At 52.4% G+C, this 18867-nt stretch overlaps 1 protein-coding gene across 2 annotated transcripts in view; it reads left to right on the top strand.

The window, feature by feature from the left end:
- Positions 1-1003: 1003 nt before the first annotated feature.
- MPP3 (MAGUK p55 scaffold protein 3) overlaps positions 1004-18867 on the top strand; it is a 32740-nt gene continuing 14876 nt past the window's right edge. Inside the window, exons 1-14 of one of the 2 annotated variants that reach the window (XM_003828172.5) lie at positions 1004-1155; positions 1437-1495; positions 2311-2372; positions 2579-2697; positions 2935-3012; positions 4146-4226; positions 4462-4599; positions 6421-6502; positions 8390-8475; positions 10221-10295; positions 13181-13377; positions 16135-16199; positions 17548-17568; positions 18166-18207. In XM_003828172.5, the coding sequence (XP_003828220.1) occupies positions 2348-2372; positions 2579-2697; positions 2935-3012; positions 4146-4226; positions 4462-4599; positions 6421-6502; positions 8390-8475; positions 10221-10295; positions 13181-13377; positions 16135-16199; positions 17548-17568; positions 18166-18207 (1009 nt within the window). In that variant the 5' untranslated portion in view covers positions 1004-1155; positions 1437-1495; positions 2311-2347. Of the gene's footprint in view, positions 1156-1436; positions 1496-2216; positions 2373-2578; positions 2698-2934; positions 3013-4145; positions 4227-4461; positions 4600-6420; positions 6503-8389; positions 8476-10220; positions 10296-13180; positions 13378-16134; positions 16200-17547; positions 17569-18165; positions 18208-18867 lie in introns of both variants that reach the window. The other variant, XM_008953519.4, reaches the window with a different exon arrangement.

The raw sequence follows: 18867 nt of genomic DNA on the forward strand, positions 1-18867 counted from the left end.
CTCACAGCCTCCCCATGCACTACAGTCTGTGGGGCCTGCCAACCCATCTTCCCTGGTTCCTGTGCAGGGCTAGATTTACTTCCAGACTTAACCTCTGGGTCCACCTCTCCTGACATGTGCTGTGCCGTTCTTTGCTGCTGGGATTGAGGGAAGGGGGCCCACTCACTCACCCACTCCTCACCTTTTAATACCCACAACCACCTGCTCACTCACCCAGCAGTTCCTATGCTCTCCCCTATACACATTCTTTCACCAGGAACCCCAGTTTCCTCAATTGCAGAACCAAAATAAGAATGGTCTTGATATCAGGAACTACTGTGAAGGGAAGTGATCTGAGGAGTACCTGGGCATGGAGACAGCACAATAGAAGTCAGTTATCGTCATGGCCATTTCAGAGCTCTTTTTCCAGTAAAGCCCCTGGATGCTGCTCGCCTCTGCTATGTAGCCTCACTCCCCTGCAGCCGGGCAGAATGGAGTCCCCCTTCTCTCCAGCCTGACTTCTCCTCCCCTGCAGCCGGGCAGAATGGAGTCCCCCTTCTCTCCAGCCTGACTTCTCCTCCCCTGCTCCGCGTCCCCAGGGCAGCGTGCACCGATAAATCTTTCCCAGCGCGTTGCATTGTTACAGCGAGTTGCCCTCGCATCCGACCGGCCCCCCGCCCCACCTCTGGAGATCTTCAAACCCAGGATCTGTGCCTTGGTCGTCTTTGAAGCCCCGGCCCCTGGCACAGCGCCTGGCACCTGGAGGGCGCTCAATAAATGTTTGCAAAATCGAATTCTCTGTTGAGCAGGTGTCCACCCCTCCACTCGCGGAGGGTGGGTTGCGCGGGCGGAAGGGAAGGCTGGCTGTGTGCCAGAGTGCGGGGGGACACAGGCAGGGGACTCAGGGAGCGGGAGAGCGGGAGGGGGTACGACGCCGGCTAGCGGAGCCCGGCCCGGAGGGTGCGGCGGTGCCAGACGCGGAGGGCGGCCTCCGCTCCTCCCCCGCCTCCTCCCCGCGCCGCGCCTCCTCCCCGCGCCGCGCCTCCTCAGGCTCCGCCACCCCCGCCCGGCGCGGCAGCCGCAGGGAGGGGTCCGGGAAGGCGGAGCCAGCGGCGGCCCAGGCTCTGGGCACTCGCGCGGCTCCCGTTCGCGGAGCACACATCCCGGCGCGACGAGGTAGGAGGCCGCGAGGGGAACGGACGAGGGAGCTGGGCGCCGCGGCGGGAGGGGCGGGAGGCCGGGCCGAGACCCTCCTCTCGTGCTCCCGGACAGCCTCGCGGCCCACCGAGCCCACCGCGGGAGTCTCAGCCCCGCCCCTCGGCCCCCGCCTCCCTCTTCCCGCGCCCGCCCCGCCGCGCGCCCCCCGCTCCCGGCTGCTCCGCGTCCTCCGGGACCGCCCTCCGAGGTCCCCCGGGGTCGCTGCTCCTGCGCCCAGTGCGCTCCTTGTTCTCCCACAGGTTCCTTCGGAGAGCGAGCGGGAGTCGGTGCTCGGCCTCCTGCGGGGAGCAGCCCGAGGGTGAGTCCGGCGTGGCGTGGCGGGGCGGGGCGGGGCGGAGGCTGGAGGGCCCGGGGCCGCTCTTACGCCTCTTAGTGGCACCGGGGCTCGGCGCTGCGGGCTGGCTCCATGTTTGCGGAATGAATCAATCATGACTCTCCTTCTTCTCTTCCTAAGGAGGACTTTTTGAGGTCCACGTGCTGCAGAGCACCTTTGGAGGGCCTCCTGAGATAGGGGTCCCCCCTCCTGCATAGTGGAAGCCCGACTCCCATTTCCCCCCCTCCTCTCTGCACTCCAGTCTGGAGGCTCCCTTTGGGTTGGGTCTTGGGGGGTCGGGGACAGGGGGCTTGTAGGCCCAGCCAGGTAGTTGTGGAAGGTGTGTCCCAGCAGGAGACTTGAGCCAGGGCTCTTACAAGGTTGCAGTGGAGGGGGCGCGCTGCGGAGGACAGCAGACACTCAGGCAGGGTCACTTGGCACTTCCAAGGCCAGCCTGGAAGAGCCTGCTTGAATATAGATTCAGACCCACAACGTACTGAAACCTTCCACGCCGCTGTTTCTTCATCAATAAAATGGGAACATTCGCAGTCATTTCTCAGGACTTTGTGCAGACAAAAAGTTTATCATAGAAATCACCCCACACAATGCTTGGCACATTGAGGACACTCAGCACATCTTAGCTTTATTTCCTTCCTCTCTGAAAAAAGTAAGCAGAGTTATTTGTTCCCATCCTCTCTGTCCACAGCCTGGTCTCAGAGAACACTGTAGATGTGTAGTCAGTTTGTTCAATAAATATGCTTGATGGAGCTTCAATACCCACCTCCACCCCCTTCTCCCAGAATCTGCAGGGAGAGGTCGGGAGGTGACAACGCCAGCATGCCAGTGCTATCGGAGGACTCTGGTAAGTACCTCCCCCCGGCTGGACCTGCCACAGCCCTGAAGACAAGAGCCTGCCTGGCAGCCTCCAGGCCCTGGCAGTGAGAGCCTGGGGAGAGAATGTCCTCACGGCAGGACTGAAGTGCTGTTTGAGGCCCCACTCGGGCTCCTCGGGGGCAGGGAGCACCCACTGCGGATTTGCTATCCTTTGTTTTTCTCACCTCTCCCCAGGTTTGCATGAAACCCTGGCCCTGCTGACCTCCCAGCTCAGACCTGACTCCAACCACAAGGAGGAGATGGGCTTCCTGAGGGATGTTTTCAGTGAAAAAAGCCTCAGTTACTTAATGAAGGTGAAGTCCCACGTCATCCTGCGTGGAAGGGTGTCTAGAGGTCTTTCTAGCTGTCTGTGGCCATCTGAGGTCATCCTAGTCATCTCCCTGCCCCAGGAAGGCCTTCACTTGCCCACTACACAGGACTTTCTCTTATGGTGCCCTGTCAGTGGCCCAGTCTGCTGCCCCAAATGTCCCCACAGCCGTGGGTGGGATGTGTGGTGTCCAGGGTGCATCTGAAATACTCTGTCTTTGCAGATTCATGAGAAGCTTCGCTATTATGAAAGGCAAAGTCCAACCCCAGTTCTGCACAGCGCTGTGGCCCTCGCTGAGGACGTAAGCCCCAGGTTTCTCCTTACAGTGTCTGCCCCACTCCCCACCCTGTAGGGCTCCTTCATCTTGCCTCGTTTGCTTAGTGTGGGGACACCGGGAATCAGGAGCCCAAAGGTGAAGAGGTGTTTTCTTCCCTTGTCCTCCTTCTCTTCCTCTCTCTGGGTTCCCCGAAAGGTAGGGAGGAACCCGTGAGCCTTGGACTGGGCTGGGAGACACTGTGACATGGAGCTGCCCACTTACTGTGTGTTCTTTAGCAAGTCTGCTTCCTCTGCTGTAAATGAGAGCATTGGATTGGCTCAGCAGTTCCCAAACTGCCCTGAGGACTGGTGATTTGAATAGGTCAATAAGACATTATATCTGTGCTTTCCTGAAGTCAAGGGACCTACAGTGTGTCCCCGCATACTGGCTCAGGCTTCTCGTTTTTTAAAGGAACGCTTCTTAATTTCTTGTGGACCTAGTCGTCTATGTTGCGTGGTTGGGGAAAACCCATTCTGGTTGCTTACTAAGATCAGTTCCTGAATAAACTCACCTAACCCCAGGAGATGGCCTGGGGAGGGATGAGTGCAGCCTGTGGGTGCAGAGCCCTGGGCCCTTCTCCACTGTGGAATGTGATTAGGGGCACATTAGATTGCCTGGCTCCCAGGCTCAGCGCTGCCTGTCCCGCCAGCTCTGTGATGTTACGTAGGCCACTCAACCTCTCTGAGCTCCCATTTCCTCATTCATAAAATAGCATCTGAGAGCCAGATAAGCCCAGGTTCAAATCCTAGCTGTGCTGTATATGAGCTCTGTGACTTCGGGCAAAATGTTTAATCTCTTTGAGTCTCAGGATTCTCATCTGTAAAATGGCAAAGTAACGAGACCCTCTGCATCAAGTTGGTTGCGAGGGTTCAGTGAGAAGATCCACATAAAGCAGAAAGCACATAGGGCTTAAAACGGTGGCTCCTTGGAGGATGGCCCCATAGAGCTGCTCCTGACCCCTGGTGTGATGTTCCCAGGATCATCGTCGTCGGGTGGTTGAGGGTCTGGTGTGCCCCTGGGGGCTGCAGCTGGGTGGGCCCTTCCAAAGAGGAAGGACCCAGCAGATATGGGGCAGGGGCACCTCCAGCCATCAGTGGCGCCTGTCTCATTCTCTGCAGGTGATGGAGGAGTTGCAGGCCGCCTCCGTGCACAGTGATGAGAGGGAGCTGCTCCAGCTGCTGTCCACTCCGCACCTGAGGGTAGTCACACAGAGCCCCTGCCCAGCCATGCCTCTGGGTCTCCTGGGATGGGGGCGGAGGGAGCTCTCCTAGTGAGGCTGAGGAGTGGAGACTGAGGGAGCGATCCTCAGCACTAGTGTCTGGGCAGTTGTCTCTCTGGCATGGCGTCTGCCACCCTCCATACCACCGGCCAGCTGCGGCCTGCTGACCCTGTGAGCGGCGGGCCAGCCTTCCTTTTCTCTGGCTTTCCCGGCAGGCTGTGCTCATGGTACATGACACGGTTGCCCAGAAGAATTTTGACCCCATTCTCCCGCCTCTGCCTGACAATATCGATGAGGATTTTGATGAGGAATCGGTGAAGATCGTCCGCTTGGTGAAGAACAAGGAACCCCTGGTAGGTGCTGCTGCCTGCCCCTCTCTAACTCACTCTTCCCCTGCCTCTCACCCCCACCCAGAACACTGGACAAGACCCTCCCCGAAGTCTTCAGAGTGAGTGACGGCAGCTTTGCCTGCGCTGCTGCTCATCCCTGTGGTGCCTCTGTGTGTAGGGCACCCCTTTCTCTAGGTGGATACAGCCCCTCTCAACCGTGGCCAACACCCTTTGTGTAGTTAATAACCTGCACAATTGTACAGGGTGACCCTGATCATGCTTTAAGCCAGAAATGGACAAACTACAGCCCAAGGGCCAAAACCAGCCCACAGCTTATTTTTTAAAATAAAGCTTTTTTGGAGCACAACCAGGCCCATTCACTTACAGATTGGCTGTGGCTGCCTTTATAGTGCGATGGCAGAGTTGAGTCGTTGTGACAGAGACTGTGTGGCCGGCCTAAAATATTTACATGTGGCCCCTTATAGAAAACGTGTGACAATGCCTGCTCTGAATGTTGAGGAAGCACAGGGCATTCCTCTCCCCAGCAGACAGACTGCTATCACTTTGGTCCTGGTTCAGCATTGATTTACCGAGCAAAGGGACAGCGTTGTTTATGAGATGCTCAGAAGTGGTGGAAGCCCAGAGAATTGAGATTGGCTCCAGAGGATCCCACAGCTGGCATTCTCTATTTCCAGCTTTCCCCAAATGACCTCCGACGAGCCTCTTCTGCAAACAGACGAGGATCTCTCCTCTGCCTCTGTTTCCTCACTTGTAAAATGGAGTGGCCATCCATTGATTTAGCAAACACATTGTGAGCCCTCCTATCCAGGCTCTGTATTGGGTGCTGGCGGTTCAGAGCTGAATAAATGATGGATAGCGATGCTGGAAAGTTCTCAGTTCTGGGGGGCTAGAAGTCCTGAGGTTCTTAGTTGATGGCCTCTCTTTCTAGCAATAATTATCTTACGTACTTCAAATAGATGGCACAGATGATGTTAACAATAAGTGTGCAAATGTGTTTGCAGTTACAGCCACTAATAAGTGGTTAACATATGTTGAGTGCTTACTGTGTACTAAGTGCCTTGTGTGGAATCCTTGCAACAACACTGTGAGTTAAATGCTGTCCCACATCTCACAGGAAACAGGCTTGGAGAGGATAAGAGATTTCCTTGTTAAGTCCACATGCTTTTTGTAAACAGCAGAACTGTGTTCACACCCAAGGCTGTCCAGCCCTAGAGCTTAGCTCTTAAGCTTTCTGCCGTCCTGCTGCAGTCCGGCCTGTGTGGTGCAGGAAATCGAGGGCTCGTTAGTGCCTTTCTCATCCTAAGCGTCATCTCTGCTGTGCTTCATGGGCCAAGTCCTGGTCCCGAAGCCCTGGCTGGGGTGCATAATTGGTTTCCCTCAGCAGCAGCAGAAGGCCCGGTAACCCTGTGATTGGGTAGAGGCAGGGTGAGAATTAGCTGGCAGGTATCATCCTCATTATTAAATGTCTTTGCAAGTGGTAGGAACTGTGATATGAGAGAGATGTGATGGAGAACTTACTGGATTTGGCATCACAAAAAGCTTTCCCCTTTACCAGCTGGGTGACCTTGAGGATATTTAACTTCTCTGAGCCCCAGTCCCTCATCTAAAATGTTGCAGCATTATTGTGCCTTGTAAACTGTACAGTGCAGGGCTATATTAATGGGGGATGTTGGTTTTGTTTTGTCTTCAGCATTGGGAAGGTCCCCACTGATCTCTCTGGACTGTCAGAGGGAGGGACTGGGGAGGCTGTGTTGGGTCCAGAGAGTAGGGGTCTGAGGTTTGGAGCTGCTGCTGAAGAACCTGTCTCTTCTGTCTCGGGTTCAGGGTGCCACCATCCGGCGGGACGAGCACTCAGGGGCTGTTGTGGTGGCCAGGATCATGCGAGGAGGCGCAGCAGACAGGAGCGGTGAGTGGTGGCAGTGCAAAGCTGGCCCAGCCCCGATCATGGCCATTGTTCCAGAGCCCTCCACCTTTGCTAATAGGTCCCCTTACCTCCCTCCTATCAGGTCACCTGTTTGGGATTTGCTTTGCTTTCTGGGGTTGTGGCTGGAATTCTCATCTCCTTCCCAAGTCAGTAGAAATTTTAATAGAAAATATAGGCCAGCTGGGCATGGTGGTGCACACCTGTAATCCCAGCACTTTAAGAGGCCGAGGCAGGTGGATCACTTGAAGCCAGGAGTTCGAGACCAGCCTAGCCAACATGGCGAAACCCCATTTCTACTAAACACACAAACCTGGGAGGCGGAGGTTGCAGTGAGCCAAGATCATGCTGCTGCACTCCAGTCTGGGCAACAGAGTGAGACTGTCTCAAAAAAAAAAAAAAAAGAAAAAGCCAGGCACGGTGGCTCACGCCTGTAATCCCAGCATTTTGGGAGGCCGAGGTGGGCGGATCACCTGAGGTCGGGAGTTCGAGACCAGCCTGACCCACACAGAGAAACCCCATCTCTACTAAAAATACAAAATTAGCCAGGCTTGGTGGCACATGCCTATAATCACAGCTACTTGGGAAGGCTGAGGCAGGAGAATCGCTTGAATCTGGGAGGTGGAGGTTGCAGTGAGCCGAGATCGCGCCATTGCACTCCCGCCTGGGCAACAAGAGTGAAACTCCGTCTCAAAAAAAAAGAAAAAGAAAATATAGGCCATGCACGGGTGGCCCACACCTGTAGTCCTAGCTATTTGGGAGGCCCAGGCAGGAAGATTGTTTGAGCCCAGGAGTTTGAGGTTGCAGTGAGCCGTGATTACACCACTACACTCTAGAGTGGGCGACGCAGTGAGACCGTCTCAAAAAAAAAAAAAAATATATATATATATATATATAAATAGTCATGGAGTACTTTGGGGTGATTGAGAAAAAGCTCATGCGTTGGTTTAGTCCAAGGACTGTGACAGTTAAGAATATAGCATGGGCTTGCGGGATTACTAACTGTGGGACAGGGATGACACCCTTCCCCACCATCCCAGGTCTTGTCAAGCTACTATTACAAAGAGAGTGTTTGTGCCCCAGATTCGTTTGGGTAGAAAGGTTGAGAATCACCGGTGTGTGGAAGAGCTACCAAGCTGGGAGACAAACCTCCTGGTATAGGGGGATGTTACCCCCAAAGTCTGGGGGGTCATCGTTGCAGAGAATCCTAGACCAGCACTTTGCAAACATTAACGAGTACACGAATTCCCTGAGCATCTTGTTAAAATGCAGACTGATTCAGCAGGTCTGAGCTAGGCCGAAGATTCTGCACTTTTAACCTGCCTCCAGGTGATGCTGATGCAGCCGGGCCAGTGCCCACTTTGAGTAGCATATAGGGCCCTAATATGCAGAGACATTAGTCATTCAGGCAGAGGCTCATAGTGTGTTTACACTCTTAATGATGTCTTCATTGGTGCCTTTGTCTTTCCTTGTTAAGACTTAAGAATGCCATTCTAAGAGTTAATGATAATTTTAAAGAAGCAGAGATTATAGCAAAAAGAACACAGGCTTTCTACATCATAATAACTGTGTTTGAATACTGGCTTCATTATTTCTTAGCAATGTGGCCTTAGGCAAGCTGCTTAATCTTCCTGGGTCTCAGGTGCCAACTTGTAAATTGGAGATTTTACTGGGCGATTTGAGCCCTGCATGCCGAGTGAGGTGCCCAGCACTTAGCGGGGCTTAGTTCACCCCAGTCCCACCCATCAACTTTAAACCTCGAGTTGGCCCTGCAGTGGGCTTCTCAGGCCGGCCCCTGTGGTGCTTGGAGCTCTGAGCGAGGGGTGCTCAGGTCCTCCTCCTGTGCTGATGGTCAGTCCCTGTGTCTCCTAGGCCTGGTCCACGTTGGAGATGAGCTCCGAGAAGTGAACGGGATCGCAGTCCTGCACAAGCGGCCCGACGAGATCAGCCAGATTCTGGTCCGTGCTACAAGCCTGCTAGGGATGTGCTGGGTCTTCAGACACCCAGAGCAAGGCACTTCCTGGAGCCAGGACAGATTCTGGCTTAGCCTTGCTGTTGTCCTGAGGAGGTGGCAGGCAAAGTGGCCTTATGGTGTGCCCCTACAGTGTGCCCGGGGTATGGGGTGGCGGCAGGAGGAGGGGAACTTCCCTTCCATCTGCCTCTCTTAGACCCTCTCCTCAGCACAGCCTTCCTTCCTTCCCCTGGTTCCCTTTCACAAGGCCCCTCCTGGGTCCTGGGTCCTGGGTGTGAATCCTGGCTCTGCCTCCTTCCAGCTGTGCAACCTTGGACGAGCCATCAGATCATCTGAGTTTCCATTTCCTTTCCTTTAACGTTGGGATAGAGTTTCTTTCTCAACCAATGTGTGGTTATCATTGGCATGCCAACATCTGGAAAAGGGTAAAGCCCTTCAGAAGTGTAAGGGGATTTTAAGGTATAAAATGCTTGGCTGAAAACCTCCATGGTCCATTCTGGGGAGTTGAAGTCAAAACTGAAATTGTGAAAAGCCCCAATCATAGCTTGGTCCCCTTTATCCTCAGGATTCCTCCCCTGACCTGACACTCTGCTAACTTCTGATGGTTTTGGGGGCAGAAACAGGATGAGATCTGAAAAGAGGAGGCCCACTGTTTAAAGCCCTCTCTGGGCTGGGCTCAGTAGTTCACACCTGTAATCCCAGCACTTTGGAAGGCTGAGGCAGGTGGATCACCTGAGGTCAGGTCGAGACCAGCCTGGGCAACATGGTGAAACCCCGTCTCTACTAAAAATACAAAAAAATTAGCTGAGTGTGGTTGTGGGCCCCTGTAATCCCAGCTGCTTGGGAGGCTGAGGCAGGAGAATTGCTTGAACCCAGGAGGTGGAGGTTGCAGGGAGTCGAGATCGTGCCACTGCACTCCAGCCTGGGCAATGAGAGCAAAACTCCATCTCAAAAAACAAAAAAACAACAACAAAATAAAGCCCTCTCTGTAGAGGATGCAGATTGCAGGCAGGCCCTTCAGTCCTTTTGCCCAAGCTTGCTTTTTTGTGGCTTTGGGTGCCAACCTTCTTGTGCTCCAGAGCAAGGGTCTGGGCTTTCTGGGTAGTAGAGAGGCCAGGAGGTGATCTTTTGGACCCTGCTGTCCTGGTCCGACTGCATTCTTCCTTGTTGGGCCCCTGGCATTGGACTACAGGGTCTCTGTAGATGAGGGTGAAGGGAGCTCCTAGAAAGCTGGGCATGGCCTGAGATTGGGGAGATGGAAGCAAAGAGGGAAGTATTAATCAGAGACCAGCCCCAAATCAGGCAGGAAAGAAGCAAAGGAAACCGAAATGGGTTGCTCAGATGACCCAGGAGAAAAGCAAGGAAGGGAGCCCTCTGGGGCCGTAGCGGTCAGGAGGGATGGAGAATTGGAATTCAACACGTAGTGTCCTTGGGTTCTCATGGAAAGTCTTCCGTCCCTTTGACTTTTGAAAATACAGTTACCAACCCGCCACTGCTAAATTTGAACTGGCTTAAAAATAATAAAAATACTAAAAAATACAAAAATGTACAGTTACTTGGTTACTGAGTTTTGTTTTAGTTCAACCAGGGCACTATCCTAGAAGAGTGGGCCTCAGGGGAGGCTGCAAGTCTGACTTTCTGAACATCAGTTTTTAGGCCTGAGAAGTAGGAGTTGAACTCTTGGAGGGTTAGACCTGGTAGGCGAGAAGCTTCTGTTCTCTTTCGTTTCAGGCCCAGTCCCAGGGATCCATCACCCTAAAAATCATCCCAGCCACCCAGGAGGAAGATCGCTTAAAGGAGAGCAAGGTAGGGGGGGAGGTGGGTCCGCGGTGCCCTCTCTCAGCCTGAGAGATGCAGCTCGCTGGCTGGGGGCTGGATCCAGTCCAGTCTCTTGTAACAGTCATTTGCGAACAGATCATAGATCTGATCCTGGTAATCTGTGCCCAGTGGAGGACTTTAATTCCGTCACAAAGTGATTCATTTGTTTGTATCCTGCCTCTTTCTAAACAGGATTTGACGTGGCTTACTAATAAAAGACAAGGTTATTTTAATTGAAATAGAAACTCAGGGCCATGAAGAGGAAGAGAAGGTACCAAGTGTGCTGAATTCTGAACCAATTAAGTAACTGCCATTTGTTTAATTGTTGCTGAGCCTGCCTTATTTGGTCACCTCCTCTGTGCCAGGCACTCTGCCAGATGCTGGAGACAGGGACTCTTGGTAGCTGCAAGGCTTCCTGGTGCAGAAGGGCAGCAAGTCTTTCATTGCTGTGTGATAAGTGCTTTGCCAAGACTCTGTACAAAGAGTTACAGTCACCCTAGAGGGTGTCACAGAATGGGGGTGTTGGAACTGAGGCCTGAAGAAGGTAAAGACGAGTAGGACCTTGGTGGGGTCTGCCCATACAGAGGCTCCCTGGCACTCTGGAGAGGAGCACGTTAAGGGCAATGTGGCGGGGCTTTGAGGGGAGGATGGTGGTGGGCTTTGCTGGGGAGGTGGGTTAAGCCTATGTTCTGAATGGCCTCGAATGCCTTGTTAAGGGTTTTGGCATAATCCTTGCTTAGTTTGGGGCCTCTTAGAAGCTGACCCTGAGACAAGGATTGAATGCAAATGGTTTATTTGGGAAGTGGCCCCAGGAAATACCAGTACAGGACTGGGAAAGGGAAGACAGCCAATCTGACTAAGGGTGTGTTATCAAGCAGGTTACCACTATGGGCAGCTGGAGCTTAGTCCTGCTGGGAACTTGGGGAACTACTTCTTCCCCTGTAGAACACACGCCTCCATCGTCCCACCCAGGGGCCCGGGGAGCTGGGCGATCTATATACCAACTCCTGCCAGGCTGCACCCGGGGGATTAATTCCTAGCAACTTCTGCCTGCTGGACTAGAGATGAGTAGGTTCCAGTGGCCAGAGAAAGTAAGTCCTTAGGCAAAGAGATGCAGGTGCTGGCAGCTGGAAGTCAGCCCAGGCTGCACTGAATGGTCCAGCCCTGGGGCATATGGGAGGGCATCCCACAGCCCAAGAGATAATCCCATAGGTTCTAATAAGCTCTTTTTTTTTTTTTTTAGGATGGGAGTGGTGCAGTTATATTTGTGTTTTAGAAAGCTCCCTGAGGCAGCCACGGGGAGGAGGGTGGAGTGGGTAGAGGTTGGAGGCAGGGAGGCCTGGTAGAAGGCTCTTGTAAAAGCCCAGGTGAGACATTAAGACCTGAACTGTGAGATGGTGGTTGATGAGATAGAGAGGAGGGCATCACTTTGATTTCATAGTACATTTGGATATGAGTTTCCTGGCAGCCAAGGCAAAAAGGAGAGCATAATGAATTACATACTGTTGAGCAGAGAATGGAAGGAAGCATGCCAGTTTTTCAAGACATTCCCATACCTGCCTCTCAGTACTTAATGCATGAAAGAAGAAACATTACAGCATCTAGCACAGAGGAGATGTCAGTCGATACTTTGAAGAATGTGGATTTGTAATGGACTACGTCTTCAATGACAGTTTTTTACAGCAAGTGAAGAAATAATCTTTATATAGCTGTTTCTTATTTGTGCTCTTTGGTTAAATCCCAGGGCATAATATTTCCTCTTACCTGGTGGAAAGTGATTCTTCCTAGGACAAGCGAATGTGGTCCGCACATGCAACTTTGAGGGTTCTGACTTGAGGAAACCTCTTTGAGGAAGAGAACTTGGTTTTCCTAAAGGACAAAATGAGTAGCCTGTCCCCCAGCCTGTCCTTCTTGAATATTTCTTCTTGATCCAGATGCTCGATTTGGGCTGGCCACTTAAGATTACATTCTTCTGAGTGCTTAGGACCCTGGTAACATCTGTGGCTGGTTAAGGGCATCTGTCCCCACAACATATGCCAGAAAGTTCTTACTGTTGTCCAATGGAATCTTTTCTGGTTGGCATATAAAGGAATACAGTTTGTATCTGTCTGAGGAAGACCCCTGATTGCTTTTTTTTTTCCTGTTTGCCACTGAAGTGATTGGGCCCTAATGGTCTGAAAATAGAAATAAATAAAGTTAATCCATGCCACTAAATTATCGAAGAGAACAAGGAAGTGTGAAAAATGCTGTGTCCTCACACCATCTTCTCCAGAGAGGGTGACTCTAGAGTAGAGGGGGGAATTAGGGCTTGGCCGAGTCTATGGCAGATGAGGCAGGATTGAGCCGTAAGAGCTGTGGGTGTCAATTACCCACTGAAAAGTGATGGTGAGGAGTCAGTAACAGTAGTTTTGTTGATATTTGTGTTCTTACCCAAACATCTAGATTACTTATATAACAGATGGCTGCTGCCTTCCGTCAGCGCAGTTGGCGTATCAAAAATAACACTTGAGTTAGAAATTGTTCTTGCCTTTACTTTTTGTTCCCAGGATTAGTTGTTGCTGTGTGTATGCTAAGAGGCTGTTATGAGGACAGCTGGTCAAGTAAATAAGGAAATATTTAGGTAGGAAAGAGACATTCAGTCATGGGGCTTATTAATTTTCTGATTCTTGATGGACTTCCTGACTATAGTATCCCAAATGGTTGAAGAACAGTTAAGAACATACGTGCAGTGTATTTCCAAGTAGCTTTCTATTCGAAAGGCCACTTGGTCCTCCTAAGTGTGGATGGTCGTTGTCATGTGGCCTTTGATGTGACAATGACCTGTCTGTGCTCACTTGGGGAAGGGCCGCCTCACCAGAGCCCTCCTTGTGCAGGTGTTCATGCGCGCCCTCTTCCACTACAACCCTCGGGAGGACCGGGCCATCCCTTGCCAGGAGGCGGGCCTGCCCTTCCAGCGCAGGCAGGTCCTGGAGGTGGTGAGCCAGGACGACCCCACGTGGTGGCAGGCCAAGCGAGTCGGGGACACCAACCTTCGAGCCGGCCTCATCCCCTCCAAGGGGTTCCAGGAGAGGTGGGTCTGGGGTATGTTGTGAAGGGCTGGTTCCAGAGTGGCAGAGGCACAGGTACATGGCAGACCCCCAAGTCTCTGCCCTCACAGCTAGAGGGGCCTGCTGAGCGTTGTTCCCCCAAGGTAAGTACCAGTTGCACTTGTGTTTGGTCTTTTCCCATAACTAGTGATGATGGTTATTTGAGATTTAAAGGAATCTATGGAAATTTATGTTATTAAGTTAATGTGTGTGTGTGTGTGTGTGTGTGTGTGTGTGTGTATTTTTTTTTTTTTTTTTGAGACAGAGTCTCACTCTGTCACCCAGGCTGGAGTGCAGTGGCGAATCTTAGCTCACTGCAACCTCCACCTCCCGGGTTCAAGCAATTCTCCCGCCTCAGCCTCCCGAGTAGCTGAGATTACAGGCGTGCACCACCATGCTTGGCTAATTTTTGTATTTTTAGTAGAGACAGGGTTTGGCCAGGCTGGTCTCAAACTCCTGGCCTCAAGTGATCCACCTGCCTTGACCTCCCAAAGTGCTAGGATTACAGGCATAAGCCACTGGATCCAGCCTAAGTTAATGTATATTTTATAATGCATGCTCAGAGAATGCTGATAAATAAAATATAAAAATACAGAAGAGAGGCTGGGCATGGTGGTGACTCACACCTGTAATCCCAGCACTTTGGGAAGCCGAGGCAGAAGGTTCCCTTGGGCCCAGGAGTTCAAGACCAGCCTAGGCAACATAGTAAGACCTTGTCTCTACAAAAAATAAAAAATTAGCTGGGCATGGTTGCACACACCTGTAGTCCCAGCTACTCGGGAGGCTGGGGTGGGAGGATCAGTTGAGCCCAAAAAGGTCAAGGCTTCAGTGAGCTGTTATCACACCACTGCACTCCAGCCTGAGTAAGAGTGAGACCCTGACTCAAAAAACAAAACAAAACAAAACAAAACAAAAAACAGAAAAAAACTGAAGAGGAGGACTGTGAAAGGAAATTCCCCACGTCTCACCCCTATCTAAACTGCATAGTTTCTTTCCTTACTGTGCTTTTTATGTGAGTGTTGCATACAGAATTTGGGGTCTTGCTTTTTTTTTTTTTAAACATTTTTGGCGTGAGTATTTTCCATATTATAGCATCGTTTTTGTAGTGTGATTTTAGTGGCTGTATACTAACTCATCAGGAGCTGTGCCATTCATTCCTAGGCGGCAGGTATTTAGGATGAATTGAGCTGGCCTTGTGCTGGCATCTTGCGGGCTGCTGTGAATCCAGGGTTTCTGCCCTGGAGGAGCTTATAGTTCAGTGGAAAAGCCAGACGCTCTTCAAACACACAGTTTATATAAACGTGATGGGTGCAAGGGAGGAGGACATGGTGCTGTGTGGGTTCATATTAGGAGGCTGCGCCCTCATCCAGGAATGCAGGGAAGGCTTCTCAGAGGAACTAGCTAAGTGATTTCACTGCTTTCCTGTGGCTGCACTTCAATTAGGTTGTTCCCAATTCTTCACTTTTATAAGGCTGCAGTACTTACTTACCTTGCACATAGACTGTTCCTCATGTTTCAAATTATTTCTTTAGACTTCCAAGAAGGTCAGTCTTGGGTCAGAGGGTGGCAGTTGTGACTTCCACTGTGGGTTGTAGCCCTCACATCTTTTGGTGTGTGGACTGTGGTAAGGACAGGACCTTAGGGTTCACCCATTTCAGTGGCCCTCAAGATGTGACCCCCTGGCTGGGGGCTTCAGCGTCACCTGGGGACTTGTTAGAAATGCAGATCCATGGGTCCTGCCCAGAAACTCACATTCTAACAAATGTTCCAGGCGATTCTGAGATGCCAAAGTCTGAGAATGAAGCTCTGTCTCCTCGGGAACCCCAGACCCATCTCCATTTTAGCGTTCACAGGTCTTGGCAACATCTTACCAGAGGATGTGGGGGACAGCTCTTCAGCTGCATTTTTTTTTTTTTGAGACATGGTTTCACTCTGTTGCCCAGGCTGGAGTGTAGTGGTGCTATCTCAGCTCACTGCAACCTCCACCTCCCGGGTTCAAGTGATTCTCCTGGATTCTCCTGCCTCAGCCTCCCGAGTAGCTGGGATTACAGACGTGCACCACCATGCCCAGCTACTTTTTGTATTTTTTAGTAGAGACGGGGTTTCACCGTGTTGGCCAGGCTGGTCTCGAACTCCTGACCTCAAGTGATCCTCCCGCCTCGGCCTCCTAAAGTGCTGGGATTACAGGCGTGAGCCACCACGCCCGGCCCTTCAGCTGCATTTAAATGTGGAAATCTAGTGACCTCTCAGAGCCCCACCTCTCCACTCATGGCCACATTGGACAGTCTGCCCGGGCTGAGCCTTCCGCTGAGGGGAGGGTGTTAAATTAGGGTCACTTCTGTCCTCGGCCTCTCCTGGGAGTCATTCTGCTATTTCTCAGCTCCCTCAGAGATGGGGAGGCTGGGGAGTAGAGAAGGGGCTGCCTCTCCTTAGAAATTGGCCATAGGAGAGTAATGACCAGCTGAGGATTGTACACCGGGCTGGATCCTGTGTGGCCATCTTGAGCCGGATGAGCTATTTCTGGAGCAAGCGACTCAGTTTCTTCCTCCTGGTGAGCCAGTGAGCCCTGTGAAAGTGTTCCCTTCGTTGGAACTTAGTGCTAAGCAGGAGGCCCTCAGAGTGTCCAGTGTGTGCCCACCTGTGGGATCCAGGCCTTGGCTTCCCAAGTTTTCCAGAAGGTTCCTTTCAAGTGGTTATCTGGCCCAGCTCACGGGCCCGCCCATCCCCTTGTGTCCCTGCAGACGACTAAGCTACCGGAGAGCCGCGGGCACCCTGCCGAGCCCCCAGAGCCTCAGGAAGCCCCCCTGTGAGTAGATTGTCAGGGATGGCACTCCAGGGAGGGCCCGGGGTTAGGGCGAGGGAGGATTCAGGCTGGGAAGAAGTAGGCAGTGGGCTGGAGGGGGCATCAGGGGTCTTGTCTGAGCTCATGGACTCCAGAGGAAGGAGGGGGTGGGAAGTAGGAGGTGGGGGGCAGCTAGTCCCTGGAGAGGAGCTTGTATATTTGGAGTCCATAGATGATGCTGGGGGGTATGTTAACAGCTTTCCCCAAATGTGCAGATGTGTGTGTGTTCACACGCGTGTGCATGTGCGTGTGAGGATCCACAGCTTTCGTTAGATTCCCAAGGGCTCTCTGACCTTGAAAATGGAAGAAGCACTGGCGTTGGAAGGGAATGGAGAAGGCCATGTGTGACCTGGTGCCTCTGGTAGGGCTGCCAGATTGCCAGACTGGGCAAATACAAATAAAGGATGCCCACTTGAAGCTTGAATTTCAGATAGATGACAGATTGGTTTCTAGTATAAGTATGTTTTTATTTAGTTTTTATTATAGTATAAGTATGTCCTGTGCAATATTTGAGGCATACTTATACTAAGAAGTTACTTGTTGTTTATTTGAAATTCAAGTTTAAGTGGGTGTCCTGCATTTTATCTGGCAACTCTACACCGTGTAGCACTTTACACTTTAGAAAACATGTCCACCTACTTCTTGGAACCCTGTGAAGTCGGTAGAGTCAGGTATCTTTTCTAAGCTGGGAATATGTAGGGTCACAAGGTTAAGTGAGCAGAGTTGGGGTCACATTTTCTGAAGGCCTGTGATCAGAGCCCCAGGGTAGGGCCCCGTGCAGAGAGGAAGCTTTTCCAGGGCATGGTCTCTCTGGTACTAGAGGGCAGACTTGTAACCGAGTGAGCGGCCTGAGCAGGTGCCAGGTGACCAGAACACAGATGGCCTGCAGCTCTGCTCCACCCCGCTCCATCCTCAGGCATCTGCGTTTTCCAGGGCCAGACTCCAACCCCAGAAAAGAGAGAATGGGTCCTATTCCCACCGCAGGATCCTAGAGTAAGCTGCTCCCTGGGCCCCTGACAATGGCCACTTTTCCAGACTTGCTGTCAGGTTAGAAGGGCAGTGGCCTTGAGGCTGCTGTGCCACTGATGAGCTGGCTTTCTCTGGTGCTAATGAGACACATACAAGAAGACTAATTAGAGCAGGTCTTGGGGTTTAATAACGTACCACAGCTCAGATCACAGGTTCGTTGGAGGAAAGGGTAAGAGGCCAGATGGCGGGCTCCTCAGGCACTCGGGCCGTGGCTGCCCTCAGCCGCAGGGTCCCCGCTTCCCTCCACTAATGCTGTTCCATCTGTCTTTTGTGCAAACCGCAGATGATCAGCCTTGTGACAAAGGTAGGCCCAGTATCTATCCGCTGTCCACAGGCGTGGCCCCTTTTCCGTGGAACGTCTGGGGCCTGAGGGGCTCGTGTTCTTTCCCTATCTGGGCAGCTGTGCCCCTCCCACTGTCTGCACACCTCTTCCTGCTCTGCCAGCTGGACTGGGCTGTTCCTTGAGGCAGGCAAAGCTGGTGGGGACAGGGTTCAAGGCCTTAGGGGCACCTCCCTGCCCTCCTGACACGTGCGGCCCAGCCTTTCCAGGACTCGGCTGCGCTGTGATGGGGCTGGATAGGAGACAAGGGGTGGGAGGGCAGGGCAGGCTGGAGTGAATCCCTCCCTATTCACACTGCTCACACTCAGGGACTGGGGAGGCCTGCTGGCCTAGAATCCCCCTCAGGGCCTGGAAAGGCTGTTAGGGGCCTAAGCATGGAGAACTGAGCAAAACAGAGGACCTGGCTTTCTTGGGGTGTCCAGGACATGGGATTTCCCCTGAGCTCCCCACGAGACACCATCCCAGGGGGCTCTTCTTGCCTGGCCATCCAGGGGCTGGGTACCCTGGGCCGGATGTGTCTGGTGGGACTCACTGGCTTCCCTCCCTCTGTTTGCTTCCCAGAGACCTGTGACTGTGAGGGCTACCTCAAAGGGCACTATGTGGGTAAGTAGCTCCCCCTGACACCCACATGCACGACCTGCCCCACCCAAGGCCCCAGAGTTAGGGAGAGGTCAAAGCAGGGTGATCTGAGCCCCAGGAGTCCTTCTGGAGCAGTGGAGCCTATGGGACCCCCATCTCTCCTCAGTTCTCTCAACCCAAGCAGGAGCTGAGCCTGCCCAGGCATTGGGCCCCCACCCAGCTTTTACCCAGCTGTGGGGCACACTGCCCTGGCGGGAAAGGCACACACACACCTACATTAATACCAATTCTATTATCACCATCATTGCAATTGGAGTTTATTCAATATTAACACCACTACCACGCAGTGAGGGGTGTTTGCGGCTCTCCAGAGCCCCTTTTCACTTGTTTTGGTCAGTTTTTTCAAAGGTCTTAGAGATAGGCAAAAAGTTTTTTTTGTTTTTTGGTTATTTTTTAGAGACAGGGTTTTGCTCTGTCTCTCACGCTGGAGTGCAGTAGTGTGTGACATTGCAGCTTGCAGCAGCCTCAATGTCCTAGGCTCAAAGAATCCTCCCACCTCAGCCTCCTGAGTAGCTGGGACTGCAGGCATCTGACACCATGCCCAGCTGATTAAAAAAATTTTTTTTGTAGAGATGGGGTCTCGCTATGTTGCCCAGCTGGTTTCAAGCTCCTGGCTTCAAGCAA

The sequence above is a fragment of the Pan paniscus genome, chromosome 19 (genome assembly GCF_029289425.2).
Source record: "Pan paniscus chromosome 19, NHGRI_mPanPan1-v2.0_pri, whole genome shotgun sequence".
Taxonomy (NCBI): Eukaryota; Metazoa; Chordata; class Mammalia; order Primates; family Hominidae; genus Pan; species Pan paniscus.